This window comes from Sorex araneus, chromosome 10 (genome assembly GCF_027595985.1).
Source record: "Sorex araneus isolate mSorAra2 chromosome 10, mSorAra2.pri, whole genome shotgun sequence".
NCBI lineage: Eukaryota > Metazoa > Chordata > Mammalia > Eulipotyphla > Soricidae > Sorex > Sorex araneus.
Window position 1 is genome coordinate 25,220,168 of NC_073311.1, and position 23,217 is coordinate 25,243,384.

The following is a 23,217-nucleotide window of genomic DNA, read 5'->3' on the forward strand; positions in this document are numbered from 1 at the left end:
TACTCTCTCCGACCGAAGAAGTAAAAAACTGGGCAGTTAAAACTGTTAAATGATGTTTTTTTAGACCATTTGGCCAGGCCACCTCAAAATGATTTTTTTGTGTCAAATGATTATGAGACATCATTCATTCATTGAAATGGGGCTGGAGCGATAGCACAGTGGTAGGGCGTTCACCTTTCACACAACCAACATGTGTTCAATTCCTCCGCCCCTCTCGGAGAGCCCGGCAAGCTACCGAGAGTATCGCGCCCACACGGCAGAGCCTGACAAACTACCCGTTTGTTATATTGGATATGCCAAAAACAATAACAATAAGTCTCACAATGAGAGACGTTAACTGGTGCCCACTTGAACAAATCGATGAGCAATGGGATGACAGTAACAGAGTGTCAAATGATGTTTTTTGAGTGTCAAATTTTTCAAGTGATGCTGAATGCCTCATAATCTTGCATTTCTTGCATACCTTTCTTAGAAGTCTTATATACTTGTCCTCTGATACAAAAAAAGCCAAAAAAAAATCCCAAATCAAAAAAAGGCCAACCTTGTCTTTTTTCTTTTGTTAAGTTAGCTGAAAATTCAGAAGGATATATTTGATATTGCATGAATTTGCTTATATAAAAGAAAATTGATATTTTAAAATATATAGACTAGTTTTTTGATATTTTTAGTATGAATTTCCATACATATAAATATTTGCTTCTTGAATTATGTATTTTTATTGATCATGTTTTTATTTTTAAAACTCCCTTTTACTCTAGTATTGACTATGCTTTTGACCTTCAACACAAATCAAGTTACAAAAAGTGAATGTCAGGAATTACTATATTGGAGATAAAAGAGTATAACAGTATAGTCCTGTTTATACTTACAATCTTACAATCAGTTATATTTAATAAAATAGGATTTTTAGGATTTTTATTATTTTCTTTTCTTAAAACTAATTCTAGGGGGCTGGAGCGATGATAGCACAGCGGGTAAAGCGTTTGCCTTGCATGCGGCTGACCTGGATTCGATTACTCTATCCCTCTCAGAGAGCCCGGCAACCTACCAAGAGTATCTTGCCCACATGGCAGAGCCTGACAAGCTACCCGTGGCATATTTGATATGCCAAAACCAGTTACAACAAGTCTCACAACGGAGATGTTACTGGTGCCCACTCGAGCAAATCAATGAGCAACAGGATGACAGTGATAGTGATACAGTGATACAATGATGTGGGTACTGATTCTAATTCAGATCATTTATACCTGTTATCAATATAAAGTTATCACAACCTCTCTGAAAAATCAAGTTCACTCACACACTCTGTAGAGTTTGTATAGAGAACCACTCCCTGTGTGGGGAAAAAGTAAGTGGAACCATGCACGACCAGGATTTAGCTCACGTTCGGTGTCTATGAAATTATTGCTTTCATTGTTACTAATGAAAAGTAGAAAAATCAAGTAATTTCCTTTTGTATACCCAACATAATCACAGGACTAGTACTAAAACTTAAGTCGTCTGTGTTTTGATGTTTGAATATGCTAAAGTTCCTATTAGTGATAAAAAGTAATAAAGTAATATCTGCAATGTCAGGGGTCCATCCTTATGCTAACAATGTTCACTGTGACGTAGGAAAGGTTATAAAATTGGATTGTATAAAAGAGAGAAATTTATTGTGATATGATTATAAAAGATTGTTGGCAGATAATTACCTTGCATTTGTTTTTTTCTTTGTCTAGTTTACATAAATGACAACATCAACTTTGTTGGCTGTTTAAGTAAGAACCATATCGTGCATGCCTTGTGGTGGAGTTGAATGGGGCAGGTGCAGCCTGTATCTCACAGTACATCCCTAGGATGTACAGCAGTGCTTAAACTACTGTTGTTAGGAGGCATGAGGGTTTACCTGGAATCTGAGTCAGCTAAAGGGAAGATTTCAATTTAAACCATTGATCTTTGCACTGTGATTTTAGTCATGTAACTCAAGTTGCAGAAAGCAAAATTTAGAATCTTTGACTTCATTCGGTGCATTTGAATCCTTCAGTTTTGCCAATTCTTTGCATGTAATTCAAAATTGTGGAACAGGATTGGAAGACATAAAGTACTAAGACTGAAGAGATAGTAGACTGGATAATGCACTTGCTGCACACGTAATAAACTTGGTTGTATCCCCAGAAATATTTATGCTCCTCTGAGCCCCAATCTCTGAACACAGAGCCAGAAGTTAGCTCTGAGTACTATTAGGTGTGGATATTCCACCACCTCCCACCAAATATTTTCAGGTAAAGATGAATTATAGACAAAAATTTAAAAATGAGAGATTTTACTGATTTGGGTAGTTGTGTTTAGTGAAATGGAAATGACCATATAATGTCCTGATGAAGGGAAATTGCTTATATAGACAGAATATTAAGTAATGCAATTTAAATATTAATTCAAAATATTTTCATCTCATTAGCCAATTTATCAAAGAGCAATGAATGCCATAATTGTAAGAACATTATTTTAACTTCTCCTATTATAATTATTATGCATTTGTTTTAGATTTAACTATCAAGTTAAAAAGAAATTCTTGAAAACTGGACAAATTTCCTTGCAGTGATTTTTATGAAGTATATCAGAGATAGAAAATGGTAGTAATTACTACAGTATAAGTTTGAGTTTACTCTATGAACTTAGAACTGTTTTTAGTTATTTTATTTTTATGATTTTGAGCCATGCCTAATACTTCTCAGGAATTATTCCTGACTCAGTACTCAAGGGTCAGTTTGGTGAAGTTCAGGAGACTTTATAGAGTATCAGGGATTGAAGGTGGGTTGACTGCATGCAAGGCCAGCCCGTACCTTACTATCAGCTCCAACTGTGAGTTATTTATTCCTGTAAATTATTTAGACTTTTCAGAGTAGCTTACATTTGATTTCTCTTTAGAACACCTCTAGCAAAATTTGAGTATCAATTGTTCTTCTGCTTTTCAAAGAATGTAAAATAAACTGTGACAAGTTTTAGTGTAAATACAAGAGGAGATTTTATTTTGAATTAAGGTCAAGTTTCTTAGTAAGTGGATACCTTTCCATTGTAGTTGAATATTTATATGAAGAGTTCTTGAGATTTGAGTTATTTCAGCTTCTTTTCTTTTCAATTTTTTAATAGAAATTTTAAAGTTTCCTCTTAAAAATAAAATAACTTTACAACTTAGATTTTCTAGCTTATCTGGGTGGTGTCCAGAGGTGTCTGTTTTCTTTCCCTTCACATAATCACCATATATACTTAGTCTTAGGGAATAGGGCATGTACTTGTTATAGAATGCTTATTCTCTAAGCTATGCTAGGCACCTTCACCACATTTAGAAGACCTTGATAATGTACCTAAGTCCCTATTTATTTACACAGATAGAATATTTTTTTTCCCAGTGATTTACCACAAAATGTGACATGTAAAATTAAATTCCCACCCAAAGAAATGTAAAACAGTGTATATTTGATATTTTTTTCACTAAGGTATGGAATACACATGGAAATTAGACTATAAAATATGAAATATTTCTTTCTTTTATACAATGTAGTTTTGTAATCTTTTATATGTCACAAGGTTTTTGCCCCCCAAATTTTAACTATTTAAATAATACTTTGTTTATATATTCAGATCCTTCAATTAAGTACGTACAACAGGTAGGGCACATGCCTTGCATGCAGTCTTCCTGAGTTTGATCACCAGAATCTCATATTGGCTCCTGATAGCTGCCAGGAGTTATTACTGAGTGTAGAATCCTGAGCACCGCAGGGGGTGCCCTCAAAAAAAATATTTAGTGCTTGTGATTTGCTATTTTACTGTATCTTTAAACTCAGTTTTGAGAGGGTGAGACAATACTTCCTAAAGGTGCATTCTATTGCCTGTCCCTATAAGTTCTGAGTCTCTCTTTTCAGCTGTCAATTAACTTTTCTTCTTAGGTTTTATCATCAATAAAATGGATAAAATGATTTGTATTAGGCCATACAAGATTGGTCTAGCAAAACTTTATTATTTTTTTTTCTGGTGGGGAAAAAATCTCAGAGATGGAGATTGGGGAATCTGAGACATAAAATAAGGTTGCAGGGATATGGGTATATGTCTTCTGATGATTATGAATGTCCCTGGTAAGGAGGCCCTATTTAGAGGTGATCAGCCCCCTCAAAGGTATGTCTCAGATTCTGCCTTCAGAGACCAGAGGTACCTTGTGGGTCTCAAATAAGAAGCGAAGGCTGTGATAAGAACTCTGTGTTTCCCTTTCCAAAAGATAGTTTCATTCTGTTAGTGATTCTTCATCACACCACAGGTCCTGAGAATACAAAAATGAAGTGCTTACTATATTTCCTGACATAGACAAATCATTACGATCTAGGATTTATGCCATAATTTGTGGTATATGTGTCCATGAATAGACTCTAGATCAGGTATGTCATCTTCATATTTTAAACATTTTAATTTTTTTTTTAAATTTGGTTTTATGCCACATCCAGTGATGCTTAGGTCCACTCCTGGCATTGCTCTTAGAGATCACTTGATGGTGCTCAGGGAACTTCCAGGGGTATCAGGGATTGAACCTGGGTTTGGTGTATGCAAGACAAACCCTTTCCTGCTGTATTATCTTTCTGGTCCCCAAACATGCTAACTTTAAATCAGTGACACTGCTATCCTTACCATTTGTCTTCATTTCTAGATTTTTTTTCTCCGGCTCTGCTTTTTCTGTCTTATTTTCTGTGTCTTCTCAGTCAATAAAGCACATTGATGCTGCAAGGTTAACCCAGAGATAAAACCATTGTTAACCCCTGTAAGAGCACCTTCTTAGAACATTCATTTTGTAAAACAACAGGAATAAAATGAGTACTCTAAATATTTTGAAAAGCTCTTGGATAAACTTTTAAAATTACACTGAGACTTGAGTAAACCAGTTAAATATTTTTTAAACTTCAAAAGAAGTGCTTTATTACATTATCTCCAGAGTTTAAAGTGTGAATTGGTTTCATCTGTGCACACTGTGTACCAAAATATAGGCTTTAAAAATATGGGTGCTTTTTTTAGACTTCATTATTTCTTGGAAGAATTTTGGAGATTTTATTCCAGTAAAACTAGTGCTTTTAAAAATCACTGCACTGCACAAAATGAGTGCATGAGTAAAATATATGGCTTCAAAAAAAGTAAAAAGATAAATAACATTAAATATGAATTAAAAGATCTTTCAATTAGGTTATTTCAAAATATAATTACCAAGTGAAAATTTGACGATAATCTCAAGCATCTGTACTCAATTGTTTATTTAAAAAGTTCTAAACTTTTATTTTTCGTACTAAAAATTTAAGTAAATGTTAGAAGCCTTTATTCCTTAAATACAATATAGGATAAAACCATCTTTATTTTTAATTAATGTGAAACATGCCCTTTAATTTCCTCTTTCTCCTTTCTTTTCTTTTTTCCCTGTCTCATTCTCTTGTTGCAGAGGATTAAATTAATTTGAACCTTTCTGTTCACTGCCGGTTTTCACGATGATCCCTGCAAAACTCCTTCCTTTTACTCCTATACTTAATGCCTAGAGTTTAAAAATTAAATAAACTTGGGGCTGGAGCGATAGCACAGCAAGTAGGGCATTTGCCTTGCATGTGGCCGACCCAGGATCAATTCCCAGCATCCCATATGGTCCCCTGAGCACCGCCAGGGGTAATTCCTGAGTGCAGATCCAGGAGGAACCCCTGTGCATCGCCAGTGTGACCCAAAAAGCCAAATAAATAAATAAATAAACTTATTCTTTCTTAATTCATATTCCCATTGATTGAAAGCAATGACCCGGACAGCCTTTGCATATTTAGGTTGTGATACAACCTTGTGAAATATGTAGCAATATTTTGGTTGGAACTGAATTTTTAGTTCAATGTCATTGTCACTGTCACTGTCACTGTCATCCCGTTGCTCATCAATTTGTTCGAGCGGGCACCAGTATCGTCTCTCATTGAGAGACTTGTTGTTACTGTTTTTGGCATATCCAATACACACGGGTAGCTTGCCAGGCTCTGCCTCGCGGGCTCTATACTCTCAGTAGCTTGCCGGGCTCTCCGAGAGGGGCGGAGGAATCAAACACGGGTTGGCCGCGTGAAAGGCAAAAGCCCAACCGCTGTGCTATTGCTTCAGCCCAGGATTTATGTTATGACAATGTATTCAGTATTTTGATTCTTTGTATTTTTTTTAAGTTTTTTCACTTTCTGTGTGTTTTTAGGACAGTTTTAAGAGACTGTGCTTTCCCTTCCTTGGGTGGTGGATTTGTGGCCGTCGTGCAGGAGATAGTATCATTTCTTTTTTTTTTTTTTTTTGCTTTTTGGGTCATACCCAGCGATGCTCAGGGGTTACTCCTGGCTTTGCACTCAGGAATTACTCCTGGCAGTGCTTGGGGGACCATATGGGATGCCGGGGATCGAACCCAGGTTGGCCGCGTGCAAGGCAAACGCCCTACCCGCTGTGCTATCGCTCCGGCCCCAGAGATAGTATCATTTCTTGCATGCTCTCGTGTTGCAGTTGCTTTCACACACTTGACTGCAGAATACCAGAGTCACACACTTGTGGCATTGGGGACCCCCCACTTCCCCCCCCCCCACAAATACACACAAACACACCATACTTTAGGGATTGTGCTCAGTGGTTTGGGATGTTGCCAGGATTAAACTGCAGTTTAATTGTGCAAGTCTGGCTTTGTATCACAGAGTTCTACTTCCAAGCACCTCTTTCCAGTAGGTTCTCTTAAGGTCTACTCATGTCAGAATGTTAAAATGAATTTTTGATTCCTCACTGCTTCCAAGTCTAATAAAGTATAATAAATAAAATGCACTAAAGTTTTTTTTTTTTATGCTCTCTTGTTAGCGCGGTCAATAAACTTGCATTAAGCGCCCCCGTAGTGTGGCCCAGATGGGAATTTCTCTGGCAACAAGGTGGTTGTTGGGGTTCATCTTTAATCTCGACTGTGCTTTGGTGGGTTGGTAGCTGTCAGAGGGTATAACAGAATGCTTGGCCCGGGCTACTACTGCCCTGCCTTGGGATTTTCCCTTTCACTTTAGTACGCGTTTTTTATCGAATGTTCTAAATCTGAGTATAAATCATATTGTATTGTTATTATGGCCATTTCTGTGAATTACTGGGGAATTACAGTGTTAAAGTGCTAGGTATTTTTTTTTTTTTGGTTTCTTTCTTTCTTTCTTTTTCTTTTTTTTTTTTTTAGAGTTTCTTTTGTGGTTGGGGAGGGCAGGTAGGTAGGAGCCATTTCCTGTCAGGAAGGCTCAGATTTTCAGTGCTCAGCAAGCATTGCAGTGCTGCTTGGAGCCAGGGGTCACTAGGGCCACCGTCAGCAGTTTCTTAGAGCCATGCAGTGCCAGGAGTCCGATTTGCTCATGTAAGCTATGGATGCATCCCATCCCTTAGAGCCATCTCTGGGGATTGTCTTTTTATTTCCCGTCTTATCACTGAAATGTGATAGATGAATAATGGCTTTTATGAAAAGAATGAATATGTCTAGAGTACTGCTGTTTGGACTTCTGCTGCTTGGGTCTTATGCAGATGACGAACCTAGACAAACCTGAATGCTTAGGTTTGGGGTGCCTCGGGCCACCCCTGGCAGTGCTGTGGGATCCAGGGCTGCGCCCAGTGGTGCTTGGAAGATAGCTTGGTGCTTTAGATAGAAACCCAGTGTACTATTAGCCATTCCCCTTTATCGTTTTTTGTGTTTAGTGTTTAGTAAGATGAAGAATTTTCTTGTTTCATCTCATTTATCTTAAGTCTCAAAGATAGCCTATCTCAAACTGATACTATGTAAGATTGTGTTTGTTCAGGAAGAATCATTTCAGGATCCCCCTCCTTCCCACCCCCTCTCCAGTAATCTGTCCTCACATCACTCCTTTTCTTATTGTTGGAAGAAGGGATTCTAGTGTTTGAGGTCACCGTCTTATAATACAGGTAGAAAAGACAGATTTATGTACTCAGCTACTGAGACTGATTTTCACAGAAGTGAACTTCGTATGGTAGGAAAGGAATAGAAGGACATTATCGGAGATTATGTTGGTGAAGTGTATGAAACATGCTCTACTGATATGTTCTGAGGACTTGTTTGTCTTTTTATAGCTTTGCTTTTCTTTGGCTAAGTTAATTTTAATCCCTAGTTCTGTGTCCTAAGTTTTTTCAAAAAATATTTTAGTGACATCTTTGTGTATTTTACAGTTTCTGATCAGCAAGTATGCAATAAATTCAGGCCATGAAGACCCCTACTGAAATCTGAAAGAGCACTAAGTCTTTGTAGATGATCTTAACACAACATTGTTCTTGGCCTTATGATAAACTCCGTATATATCACTTTGAGACATCATAATTTTATTTTTTTGGCTTTGATGTAATCATCTGGTTTGGTGAAACATTAGCATCTAAAGGAAATAAAGTTCCCTTTTATGAAATGGTTTATGCAGGTTTTTCACCCTGCAGTACTTCTTGATGTCCTGATATTATGTCATGTGTAATAGTATTAATCCTCAGACTGAATACTTCCTGCTTTTCTTTGCAGCATGGGGTAACCTTGGAAATGTTCTGAAGAGTCAGAGCAAAATTTCTGAAGCCGAAATCGCCTATAGAAATGCCTTGTACTACCGTAGCAACATGGCAGACATGCTTTATAATTTGTGAGTATATATTGCTTTTTTTCTTCCTTTTTTTTTTCTCTCTTACTTGGTTCATCTTGAAACCTGGGGTGAGAAGGATGATTGGTTTAACAGTAGGAAGTGGTGATGCTGCTAGCTCTGTGTGTGTGTGTGTGTGTGTGTGTGTGTGTGTGTGTGTGTGTCTGTTTAGTCTTTTTATTAATCCTCCTTCTGAGACTATTAGGTAAAAAATGGGTTGGGCTTATCAGCAATACTCATATAAATCGTTATAATTTGACTGAATTTTTTTATAATAGCAGCTATTTTATTTTATTTATTTTTTAAGGGTACAGTTACAGATTTATACATTTTTGTGCTCATGTTTCCCTCATACAAAGTTCGAGAACCCATCCCTTCACCAGTGCCCATTCTCCACTACAAATAAACTCAGCATCCCTCCCACCCTCCCCAATCCCAGCTCCCCCCACCGCACCCTGCCACTGTGGCAGGGTATTCCCTTTTGTTCTCTCTTTCTAATTAGGTGTTGTAGTTTGCAATAAAGGTGTTGAGTGGCCATCTTGTTCAGTCTCTAGTCTACGTGCAGCACACATCACCCTTCCCTTCCCCCGCATGGCCTCCAAGCACATTTTCCTTGGTGTTCCCTTCTCTATCTGAGTTGTCCTCTCCCCAGAATGTGAGGCCAGCTTCCAAGCCATGGAGTCAACCTCCTGGTACTTATTTCAACTATTCTTGGGTGTTAGTCTCCTACTCTGTTATTCTATATTCCACAGATGAGTGCAGTCTTTCTATGTCTGTCTTTCTTTCTGACTCATTTCACTTAGCATGATACTTTCCATGCTGATACACTTATATGCAAAGTTCATGACCTCATTTTTTCTAACAGCTGCATAGTATTCCATTGTATGGATGTACCAGAGTTCCTTCAACCAGTCATCTGTTCTCGGGCACTCGGGTTTTTTCCAGATTCTGGCCATTGTAAACAGTGCTGCGATGAACATATAAGTACAGATGTTATTTCGACTATACTATTCTGCTTCTCTGGAATATATTCCCAGAGAAGCAGAATAGTATATTGCTGGGTCAAATGGGAGCTCAATTTCTAATATTTTGAGAATCGTAATTTGACTGAATTTTTAAAAATTACTATGCCATCTATGCCATATAACATAAAAAATGATTTAAATGACTAAATTAAAAATTAGATACTATTAATGGATAGTTGGTTTCATAAAATAAGACTGTTACAAGTGATAACTTATTTCATTGCTGACTTCACTATCAAAAATGATATCAATATGATAACTATCAAAAGTGATACATTTTGTCTTCTCTTAAAGAATTTCTTGTCAGAAAGTATTTAAAACATCTAATAAACCTGGTATTACCAAATAAGATAATGTTTTATCCTCTCCAATAACATTGATGATTAGTTTGTAATAATGTACAAATATTAGAATATTTGTATGTATCAGGTTAGGAAAATAACTAGGGGAACATTTTTTCTATTATTTGATTGAAAAAACTGTAGAGGGTACAGTGAGATATCTGTAGGTAAATGTAAACTAACTGAATTTTTTGTTTCTTTTGACACTCATATATATAATAGTGGCATTCTCTAAACTTGATGAAACGTAAAGGATATATATATATTTATATATTTTTCCCATCTGAAGGCAGTGTTGTCAAAGGAATGTCTTGCTTGGCAATGTGAGATACCAGTTCTCTTATCCTGTTCTTCCATTCTCCATATGTTTATTTTAAATTTAAATTTTATTTGATTGTAGCACTATTGTCCCGTTGTTCATCGATTTGCTCAAGCGGGCACAGTAATGTTGCCACTGTGAGATTTGTTGTTATTGTTTTTGGCATATCGAATACGTCATGGGTAGCTTGCCAGGCTCTGCGGTGCGGGATACTCTTGGTAGTTTGCCGGGCTCTCTGAGAGGGACAGAGGAATCGAACCCAGGTCGGCCGTGTGAAAGGCAAATGCTCCAGCTGTCACTCCAGCCTGATTGTAAATAAGGCACCCTTATTTTCAAGAGTTTAATAGAAGGGTTGCACGCACAAAACATCAGAGTGCCTGCTTCCCTGCACCCAGTCCCAGTGCTGCCTGCTCGCTTTCCCCACCATTCCTTTACACTCCCTCCACCAGGGGAAGCCCAATAACTAGTAACCTTTCACTGAATATGTTTTTCTCTTAGCTACGCCTGCTAGTTGAAAAGAGGTAGACGTGGATTTCCTTACCCACCATACCATAATGTTCCCCCAAGTCTTCTAGGAGTGATCAGTGAATGCAGAGGCAGAAATAAAAGCTGGTTACCGTCAGGTGGCTGCCTCCTCCCCCCCCCCCCCGCCTCCTCCCCAAAGAAAAATAAATTAATTAAAACACACACACACACACACACACACACACCCTCTTATGCTGTTACCTGAGAGCCAGATATTTAAAAAAAAGTTTCTATCAAGACTCTTTGTTGAGAGTCTTTATCCAGTGAAAAGATACAGGTAATTAAAAGCTACATTTTTTAATACCCTACTCTGAATACTTAAATAAACCGTGAAAATATTTGAATCAACATCCCCAAGCCCTAATGAGAAATTCTGGCCAGAGAGGTGGTTATTAACAAGATAAGACTTCTCTATTTTTTTAAGTTTGGGGCCACACCTAGTGTTGAGGGTTTGCTCAGGGATGACTCACTCTCCCCGGGGTTCGGGGACCATATGCAGGGTCCAGGTTTAGGGGATAGCACCCAGATCAGCTGCATGCAAGGCTAGCCCCTTACCCACAGTACTTTCTCTCTGGCCCTAAGTTCAGAATTCTACTTCTGATTTCGGGGCTTAGTGTATGTCGTAAATGTCATTTTAATATGATAAGGCTTGAAAGAGGAGGGTTGGGGCTACACCTGGCTCTGCTTAGGGGTTACACTGTCACCTCAGTGTCTGAGGGCTATTGCCTGTGGTGCAGGAACCATAACAATGTAAGGGATTAGGATTGAATCTCACCCTCCTATATACAAATCTTATGCTCCAGCCCTTTGAAGTAATTCATCAGCCAATGCTAGGGTTTTTTTTAAAGCTATATTTTGCTGTCAGTTCAAATGGAGATACTTAATTTTTTTTTAATTTTTTAATTTTTTTTAGTTACCGTGAAGTTGCAGAGATATTTATGATTTGGTTTCAGACATACATTGCCTCAACACCAGTCCCTTTACCAGTGCCTACTTCCCTCTACCAGTTCCCCTCCCCCCACTCCCATTTGTCTCCCACCCACCAGTCTGCCTCTATGAGAGGAATTTATATACACATAAGTATGTATATTTATGTATGTATGGACTGGAGCGATAGCACAGCTGGTAGGGCATTTGCTTTGCACATAGCTGACCGGGTTTGATTCCTCTATCCCTCTCAGAGAGTCTGGCAAGTTACCAAGAGTATCCTGCCTGCATGGCAGAGCCTGGCAAGCTACCTGTATCATATCCAATATGCCGAAAACAGTAGCAAGTCTTACAACGGAGACGTTACTGGTGCCCACTTGAGCAAGCCAATGAATAACGGGATGGCAGTGACAGTGATACAGTGATATATAAGTGTGTGTGTGTATATATATATATATATATATATATATATATATATATATAGTATGTATGTATGTTTTTGCTTTGTGGTTTGCGGTACTGTTGCTTATAGGGTTTCATATAAAACACTCTACCACCTTTCAGCACCACTTCCACCAGCCAGTTGATCTTCCTGTCACCATAGTCATTACCTGCTCCCTATCCTGTCCCCAAGCCCCAATAAGTGGCATGTTTCCTACTGACTACCAGTTCTCATGCTGTTTGTTTCCCCTGGGAATTCATCCTCCCCCATTATGTTTCCTTTTACCCCACATCTAAGAGAGATCACTCTGTGTCATCAGAGAGGCTTAAATTTTACAAGAAACATTGGGCATGACTTTAAAGTGCAGGGTTATGTAAGCTGTGTGGCTAACAGGATGTTATTCAATAATAATATTTTAAAATAAGTGAATACTTGGGTAAATTTTTTATAAAGCATATGTAAAGTAGAACTTTTACAATCCATAATATCATAAATATATTTGGTACCATATAACCTTAGGCGCAGACATATTTCTTTTTATTTATGAAAGTAGGAAAAAATGCCAAGTTTTCTTATGAATAATTTAGAGTCTCCATGACAGAGAAGATTTTCCCTCTGAGATATATATGCTATTTTCATTATATATTTTTCATGTGTATTCTATTTTGAATTCTGAAAAGAAATGGAATTCACTTTTACTTTGTTTTACCAATAAGCATAACCAGATTATATTCCTTTGCAGCATAGTAATAGATGTTAATCACATTTCTTATCAGTTACAGTTCTGATTTTGTTTCTTCCTGTAGATATGAAACCTAGGCACCTCACACATTGCAAAACAAGCTCTCTAAACTGAGCCATATCCTGGGCTATCCTCTTGTTTCAAAGGTGTTTCATGACCAAAGCCTGGAATTTATAAATCTAATCATTTTTGTTGGCATCAATTGCTTGTTGCTAATGACTTTAGAAATTTCTGGGAAAGAAGTTTCTGTTTTTTCTATGTAAACTTTAATTAACAACTTAAATTAAAAAAAAAATTCAATGCTCATAATCTGGTTTCTTTGTAAATTTCTAGAAAACAAGTTTCAGTTCATTTTTCTATGTAAACATTAATCAGCAACTTAAGTTTAAAAATATTCAATGCTCATAATCTAGTTTCTTTGTAAATTACTGAAAAGACTTATTTTTCAGAAAATTTATTAGGAAAATAACCTAGATCATTTTGTAATTCATTAAACAGTAAAGTACACCACCACAGCCTAGATATGGAAGGAGTCTAGGGAGTGAAAGATCATGTTTAAATTAATCCCTGAAATTTAATTTTATATATTTAAAATGCATAACAAGCACATACAAGTATGATATTAACTATCATCCTAGGTGAAGAAAAAGAAAAATAATGATTTGAGAAAATGGTTTAAAGAAATATTATGTAAGCTCAAGTCCAGCGATAATATGGTTTACATGTGAAAATTGTCACATTGCTCTTTAAGATTTAACAACTTTGAGGACAGGTTTTAAAACTTTGATATAATATCAAGTTATACTCAAGAGGTACATAGATACTGTTTTGTTTACTTTTTGTTTATAAAATTCTGGTATTTTTCTATCTTTGCTAGCAATTACTTATGTATCTTTCTTTGGTAAGCACTCATCTTAGTTTTTATACGCATGTTATTTCAGTCTTCAAGTGAAGACTGCAGAATGAGAAAAAGGGAATAAAGAGGCAATTTGTAAACCATCTCAGAAATAATGAAGGAGCCAGTACTTGAAATAACCATAATCTGACTATGTTATGCTTTGATAGTATATCGGCTCAAACTCACAGAAATAAAATGAACATGTCACAAAAGCCTTCAGTACGTGTCGCAGAGTTCCGAAAACATTGACATTCAAATCACTTTTACCTTTACGTGCAGACATAAAATACTTTGAATAGAAGGGTTGAGTTTGCACTTTTATTGCTATGGTACTCAGGGAGGGGCTTGTTGGTGCCAGGGGTCAAACCCAACACTCACCCATGTAAGATAGGTGCTCTGCTATGGGAGCGACATTTATGGTCAAGGTACTTATTTAAAAATGACAACCACTCATTTACTCAATTGTGTTTTGCTAATCATCATCGGGTTTGCAAACTGAGTGACCCCTGAGCACAGAGCCAGATATAATCTCTGGGGGAAATACAGCAGAAGCAGTTTGAGTTATTTGAAGTCATTAATTACAATGTATCACTTCAAACTGTAGTTATTGAGAATATTCAGTGTGTATTCGAAGACAGCACCTACTTTACCCTTAGTCACATTGAATGGAATATATCTATTGCCTAGCACTGTATTTACACTGCCCATCTTATTAAAATCCAGCATTTTGTATGTCACATTTTTAGAGACCAGGTTTAACAGGTTTAAGTTATGATGTTGGTTTTTCTTTTCAAGTGTAGTAAATTTTGAGGGGCAAAGCAGATGGATCACTGCTCACTGATTTGTACTGTCAAGTTTTATAAATACAGTCAGCTTTCAACCTTTTAACTGCACTGCTTGTGGCATCTGAAATGCAATTGATTTCTAGACTGAAAAATACTCGTCGATATCCTCTCACTGCTGTTATAGATTTGTCTCCATCTTTCCCAACTGATATTTAAACAGGTAATCCAATGGAATATTGAATATTTCATTAGGCATTAGATTCAGAGCGCACATAATAAATGTAATATGATTTATTTGGTTTTAGATTTCTTACAGAACAGAGGGGATCATTACTGAGGATAAGAGAAATGTTGTCCACCATTAATTATAGTTTTTGTTTTACATTGTAAGTATCCAACTAATCATCCAAACCGGGAAACTAGAAATGGAGCTATAAATAAATTCAGTTAAATGAAGTATAAAGAAAATCTCAAGTAGAATAGGGAAAAGTAATGGAAATTAATTATCAATATATAATCTTTATTTATTTATTTATTTATTTATTTATTTATCTATTTATTTTTGGTTCTGGTGGGGTGTTGGACCACACCCAGGTCTGCCCAGGGCTTTCCCTGGTTTTGCTCTCAGAGATCACTCTTAACAGGCTCAGGGGACTAGAATGAGTGCTGGGAATTGAACCATGGTCAACTGTCTCACCAGTCCCCACGATCTTAATATTTTAAAGACTGTTCCAAAAAGGGCAGAACAATATAGAGAATCTCAAATACAACAACCAAAAAGAATGTCTACAATAAGATAATACAGAATCTGAAAATAACATAACATTAGTCACATGTATAAAAATCTTAGTAGCATGAGTTCTTAAGATATGTTAACTGGCCTAAAAGAGGTAAACAGTCTAAAGCAAAAATTGGAAAAAGTTGAAAGTCCTGAAAAATAATTTTTCCACAAGGAACCAATAAAGTTGCTTTACAAACTTTATCAAACTTTTAATGAACAGATTTTTCTTGCATTAGATATACTCAGGTTGTGTTGTGTATGTGTGTGTTTGTGTGTGTGTGTGAGACAGAGAGAGAGAAAGAGAGAAGAGAGGGGCCGGAGTGATAGCACAGCGGCTAGAGCGCTTGCCTTGAACGTGGCCGACCGGGTTCGACCCCCGGCATCCCCATATGGTCCCCCAAGCACTGCCAGGACTAATTCCTGAGTGCAGAGCCAGGAGTAACCCCTGTGCATCGCCAGGTGTGACTCAAAAAGAAAAAAAAAAAAGGTAAGAGAGAAGAGAGAAACAGAGAGAGAAAGAAACAGAGAAAGAGAAACAGAGAGAGAGAAACAGAGAGAGAGCTATACATGCTAGGTAATACTTATAGCCGAAGTCCTGGCTGTATTTTCTAACACATATCTAAACAGAGTAACAATACAGGAAAAATTCAAGAACCTCAAAACTCGAAAAGCAACAGAAAAACATGTAAAAAACAACAAAACCATGACAGCTCAAGAAAAATACCTATACAATTACAGATATGTTTTAAACATAATGTCGAGGGGGAGTCAGCAGTATGGCTTCTGTTCCAGAGCACAAGTCTTGCAGATACCATGCTCTGTAGCTTGTGCAAGAACTGAGTTCAGCCCACGGTTCTTTCTACTCCCAGCACTGCTGACGAGTGTTGTGCTGGAGTGCTAGACACTAAACTGTCACACCACAGCCCAGCATCAGAACATTGAGAGCCATGGTTCCAGACTCCCCTTTCTTTCACCTAGGCACCCAATTTTTGGAGAAAAAAAAACATAGTTAATAGAGTAGCATATTAGGAGGTTAAAATTCCACTATTAAATGGAATTAGGTATAGTATACAATATTGCTGTTTAATTACATTTTAAAATATAATTATATGATAAAAATAATATGTATATATTATATTTATATATTTCACATGTTATATCGACGGTCCTCATTCCCCTGACCCTGAAAGAGCTTCCAATATACCATCAGGCTTCACTAGCACACAAAAGGGATGAATGGAGACGTCACTGGCACCCGCTCAAGCAAATCAGTGAACAATGGGATGACAGTGATATAGTGATATGTTATATCAACAAGGAGAACTATATGATTATCTTTATAAATGTCAAGAAGGCCTTGGATCACCATCTGCCTCAGAAAACAAGCCTGCATAACAATAACTATAACATATTCATGTGCAGTAAATAGTATTGCTAGTTTCTGTTGCAGCTCATATGTAATTATTTTCTATTCATATTCAGATTTTTTTAGGGTATAACAGTTTCTATAGGTCATTGTGTCTTTTGCTGTAGTTTAAACTATTGTTCTTTTAATAAATAAATTGTCAAATTTATGTCAGCAGAGAAAATCCTATGTTTTGAATGTATGGGATAAAATTAGTAGTGGGAGTTAGATAACTACGTTTTTGAATGATGCAAGTATATTTTGATAAGTATAATTAAGTAGTTTGGGATTATTTTGTAAAGATTTCTTGAATCAGATATCCAGTATTACATTTTCTTGGCAAGTTCTCGAATACGCACATTTATATTAGAGTTGGCTTGTGTGTTCGCCTCATAGAATAAATATAACATAGTACCATTAACAAGGCAACTTGAAACAGAAATTTTTGTGTCGCAGTTCCTGAGGCAAGTGCTCCAGAACCCTGGTGTTGGCAGGGCCGGGTTTCCTCTGAGGCCGGCGGGAGGAAGCGGCGTGCCTCTTCTCTGTGTTTTGCTGGCATATGTTCGAGTTCCTTGGCTTGGAGCTGCGTAATTCCAATCTCGGCCTTTGTCATCACCTGGGGTTCTCCCTGGGAGTCTCTGTCTTCACATGTTAGAGGAATACCAGCCGGTGTGGGTTAGAGGCCCACCCATGTTAACTGCATATTACATCTGCAGTGACTGTATTTCCAAATAAAATCTGTTCTGAGAAGCTGGAGGGGAACTCCCAAACAGTTACTTGCTTTATCTGTTTTTGAGAGATAAGATTCAGCCAATAACTTCTTCTAGTTTAAGACAGAAAGAGGCTAGATAGAAGCTCATGGTTTATCATGGGAGACAGAGGCTGGTAGGCAGGTAAAAGATTCCTTTACAAAGCTAAAGTTTTTCCCAGAGTTTTAATTCATTTCTAAATCTAATGGTGCCAGGGATTCTTGTCCTGTATGGCAGTACAGGAAATAAGGATGTAGATTTGTCACCCTAGATTTAATTCGGAATTAATGAGGAATTTATTTGTTAATTCAGGGCCATGTTTTAAGCAACCTCAAGAGGTGAGTAGAAACAGATTATAGAACAAACATGATGGTGACATTACCACTGGATTTGGAAGTCATTCTTTGAACCCACAGAAAATAAGGCATGAGAAGCCCAAGATCCTTAATTGTAGGAATGACAGTAATGGTGGAGCAATTAACCCTTGCTTAAATTACTAGAATTCAGGAAATGGTTTCCTGCCAAGAATGTATGGAGGGTGAATGCATACATATATGCACATATATTCATATATATGTACATATGCCCATATTTATGCACATATCTGCATATATCTATAATGTACATATTCTCTACATAGATATTTCTTATTTATGCCTATGTGGGGGCTGGAGCAATAGCACAGCGGTTGGTGTTCGCCTTTCAAGCAGCCTACCTGTGTTCGATTCCTCTGCCCTTCTCAGAGAGCCCGGCAAGCTACCGAGAGTATGGAGCCCTCAAGGCAGAGCCTGGCAAGCTACCCGTGTGTATTGGATATGCCAAAAACAGTAACAATAAGTCTCTCAATGAGAGACATTACTGGTGCCCATTTGAGCAAATCGATGAGCAACAGGATGACAGTGACAGTGACAGTGCCTATGTGTATGAAAATTATATCAAAAACAAAAGCATAGTAAAATACCTTGACAAAGTCTATACTTATTTTATTGGACAAGGGGGTTTGAACAATACTTCTCATTATTCAGAAGGAAGCAGGTTACAGATACATACTCATATACAGGTTACAGATTCAGGAAAGTAGCATTTTACAGTCCAAGTTTGAGTTCTTTTTCCCTTCCTCTTATCAAACCTGGAAATATCTTCTTTATTATAAACAAACTTAAAACACTTTATTTTCAGAATTAATAGAAGTATGTGTTGCTTAAGTAGATAACTTGCCAAGGGATGTTTTAGCAAAATAAATCCAGATTTTTACTGGTACTAACAAAAAAATCTATTATAAATAACCAAGTATATAATTACATATAAAATTATCTCTTACTAAAAGGGGACAGTCTTGTGGGTCCCAAAGATATTTACTGCCTTTAAAAATCTTGCTTGAGATAGTATTCATACTGCTGACCTTCGTTCCTAGACATGTATTGTTTACATTCACCTTCTGATGATGTCCAATAACTTCTTAAATTTCTTATCATGTTAGTCATCTCTACAGGTTAGCTTAGCATATGCCTAGTCTTATTAACTAAGAGAGAAATAAAATTCCATATACAAATATGCATCATCCCCTCCTTCTTCCTTGTTGCTGCTACTATTGTAGTCACCAAAGCTTGCACACACGCCTCACTGTGGTGCTTGCTTATTCTTGCTCTGGTGCTCATGGAGTATTGTTCAGTCGCAGTGCTTGTACTTGTGCATCCCAGGGTCACACCCTTTAGTTGAGCCATGCACATTCTTGCCTGTTCTCTCCAGGGGTTCCCTGTGGCTCTCATCACTTGCATCAGATGAAATGCACTTCCTGGCCATGTCACTTACACATGATTTTAGTTGCAGTGTTGCATATCTTGGTTGTGCTCCCTCACCATGGACCACCCCTTTCCATGGTACTTAAACATACCTGGGCAGAAATCTCCTGTGGAACCACTGATTGCAGGCAGGATTCTGTTTTTCTGCTGGGTAAATGTAGGGACACTGGGGATTTGACTCATGACCACCCGCTTGTAAGGCTGAGGCTTTTAAGTCATTGCAACATTCCTCTAGACCCTACAGTAAATGTTTTTAAATGTGAGAATTAGCGACTGTTTAAAGCTAGGGAAATTAACCATGCTTTATGATTTCATCAATCATATATGCATTTGTGCATATACATTTTTGAAAATATTTTAGGATTAAATTATCCATTCTTGAGTTTTGGCCACTATATACTTTATTCAGGAAATTTACCCAAGTCTACCTTGTTAGGATGCCAGAAAAGAGGAAGGCAAGAAACCTATACCTGCAAAATTGTATAGATAGGAAGTCAGAAATGTTTGTATGGAGGAGCTACAGGTATAATACATCCAGATCAATTTAAAAAGGAAAACATGAAAAGTATTTCTGTTGTAGGGTATTTTGTATTAAGCATCATATGTAACTAGTAATTCAGATTATGAATTTGTGTCACGTGAAACCCCTATAGCTTTCAGTACTATTCACTGAATTTCCAAGACAGTCTGAGAAAGGAAACTAGATCTGTTTAGATTCCTAGTACTTAGTTCCCTGGAGTGATCAGTTCCATTGAGACATCTCTGTAGAAATGAACACAGAAGAGAAAGTTGCTCTTGTATCTGTATTTATTGGAATTTCTCCTGCTCTGTTGTCACAGGCACTAGAAAGTATCAAAAGGTCTACACAGGAATCACATGTATGTTTGCTGAAGCTGGTTATATGTGCATTGAAAGCATTCAGTTTAAAGGTCCTCAGGATAAGAAGTATTCAGTGAATAGGTTTATCATGGTATTAGTAGCATGACATTAGAATCAGGCTATCTTACATTTAAAGCTTACCCTTCCCAGGAAAGTTCTGGAAAACTGCTATTGACATTTACCTTTGCAAATCTCTGTCTATAGCATTATTTTTCTAAGTCCCACCACCTGCTCTTCTATACACACATCTGCATTTTATAGCCACCTGTTATGTTTATATAATGGGGAAGATTACACTTATAGCTTTGGAATTTCCTTATTTTTCCATTCCTTGTTATAACATTTTACGTTGATTTTACAACTTTGTTTTCATGGGAAATATCTAAAATCGGTATTCTACATGATATCAGGTACCACAGGTTTTCACACATTTTTTGAAAAGTAAGGACCAATTATAAAATTGGATTCATATGATTATATTTTCTATGTGCATATATTTATATGGACTCATGCTAATTATGTGTTGGAAGTAAGTATAAATTTACTCAGCAAATGTTGAAGTACTTTCAGAGTTACAGGCATTATGTTGAATGGAATAAGCTGACAAAAAGATAAGCTTCTTTCACTCTAAGACAATAAATTTGGATTTAAAATGTATTAAATGAGGATCTGAGAGATAGTTTAGTGGGTCATTGCTTACTTTGCATGCAGCTAACCTCTGTTTAATCTCTACTACCCCATATAGTTCCCCAATCCCTACCAGGAGTGATCCCTGATAACCACCAGATGTGGCCCCCAAATCACCCTGTAAAAATACATTTTAAAACTACTGTTTTAAAAATAAAATGTATTAAATATTAAAGTGTAGGCTAAGAAATCAAAATCTAGTTCAAGGCACAGTAAAGAAAGACTTTATTTGGGTCTTTAGAATTGCAGCCTAGAAGACCCAGATACACTTTGAGTTCCAGTTGACTGAAGTGGAGAGTATTTAAGGCTGCCACACTCAGGTCAACTTTATGCAAATTGGTTTCTAAGCAATTCTGATTGGTGGTAAGTTTATCAAGTGGTGATTGCTCAGTCAAGCATAGCCTTTGTAAGCGGTGCATGCTATTATTTTCTTCTGTATGGTGAACTAGGGGCCAGCTTGTATTTTCAGTAGTACCTAGTACCTAATAAGCACACTGTTCAGTAGGCACCTCCTTGATTTTCTTTCTTGCTTTTTCCCCAGCCCCAAATTCAGGATGACTTCATTCTTGTTTTTTTTTTATTTTATTTTATTTTTAAAATATGCATCAGCTTAAAAAAATAGCAAAGGTAACTCTATCTCCAGGGAGATGCTTTTGTAATTATGGGATGCAGAAAGAGACCTACAGCCAGAAGAAAAGGAAAAAATATATATAAACAAGAAGTCACACTAGTAAAACAAATGAAAAACATGGTTTGGGGAAAAATTCTTCAGCTGATGCTTTGTATGTTTCAGATAATTATGAGGCATCCACTAACTAACAAGAATTTCCCTATGGTCCTTAGGAACATTCTGATATATCCAGTGTAGATTTTAGAACTGTAGGCCTCTGGGATGTAAATTAAAACTGAATGTAAATACTGTGTTTAAGTAATGACTAAAAATAGTGTGATATATATGTAAGTTAAAGAAAAACCATTAACTCAATTCCAGGGAATGCTAATCTTTACTAAACTTGCCAAAGAAAATGAAATCATAAAGTATGCTGAAGGAAGCAATACCGGGGTGCTTGATACCTTTGAAGCTGGTAGACAGGAGTGTGTAAGAAGAAATAATATATTCAAAAGCTCATATAGACAAGTTAAGTATTTCTTTTTTTTTTCTTAATGTCCCTTTGGATGAAATGAGTGACATCGATGTAGATTATCTGTGGACTTAGAAATAATAGGCACATATTCTGCACAGGATACGCCAGAAAATAATTTTATTCCGTACAATACATGGATCCCAAAGAACTGAACTTTAAACTGGGAGTATCTTGGGAACTACGGATGCAAGTTATTTGTATCTCTGTTTCTAGCATATGATAAAACTGTTGGCAGCTGCTCAGTACTCAACAAATACTTTTGAATGGAATCGTCTGAGAATCTTAGTGTACACACATACACATTTCTTCCATAGTGATAGAAACTAGAATGTTGGTTTCTAGGGTTGCGTGCTGGAAATATTAAGCATTGTCCTCTTCACCTTAATCCAAAATAAAATTGGGGAAATCAGAGTTCTTTTAGAAATTGGTTTCTAGTAATGAAAAGAGATGGAGTCATCCCAATTCTCATTGGTGTTACAGGTTTTCTGTTGCAGATATAGTTTTCAATGCACTATGTGGGTCTGTTTCCCATGTAGAAATACTTCTTTAGGAATAGCTGTGTAGAACAAGTGAAACTACTTTCTATGTTAAAAAAATGAATGGAAGGTATAATTTCTGATATATCATTAAAATGGCTTTTTAACTGTATAGACTATTTCATTTTGAACACTCTAAGTAAATTTGTGGACATATTTTGGAAAGGCTATAGATGAGGTATATAAAGAATTGATACAATCAAAGCCTGCTTTAGCACTTTTATTTGGCTAAACCTTAAAACTGAATGTTCCAGAAATTATCAGGAACATTTTTTGTTGTTGCTTCTAAAATTATGTTCACATAGAAAGTTCAAGCTAATATGTAGCAGAGTTTTTTTTTTGTTTTGTTTTGTTTTTTTTTTAAATTTATTTATTTTTAATTAGAGAATCACCGTGAGGGTACAGTTACAGATTTATACACTTTTGTGCTTATACTTCCCTCATACAAAGTTTGGGAACCCATCCCTTCACCAGTGCCCATTCTCCACCACCCGTAAACCCAGTGTCCCTCCCACCCTCCCCAATCCCATCTCCCCCCCACCCCACCCTGCCACTGTGGCAAGGCATTC

General features: G+C 36.9%; 1 protein-coding gene across 1 annotated transcript in view; it reads left to right on the forward strand.

Annotated features, from left to right (window-relative positions):
- Nucleotides 1-23,217, forward strand: part of TMTC2 (transmembrane O-mannosyltransferase targeting cadherins 2) — a 450,942-nt gene that overhangs the window by 253,347 nt on the left and 174,378 nt on the right. Inside the window, exon 4 of the mRNA XM_004602709.2 lies at nt 8,549-8,663. Within this exon, the coding sequence (XP_004602766.2) occupies nt 8,549-8,663 (115 nt within the window). The remainder of the gene's footprint in view (nt 1-8,548; nt 8,664-23,217) is intronic.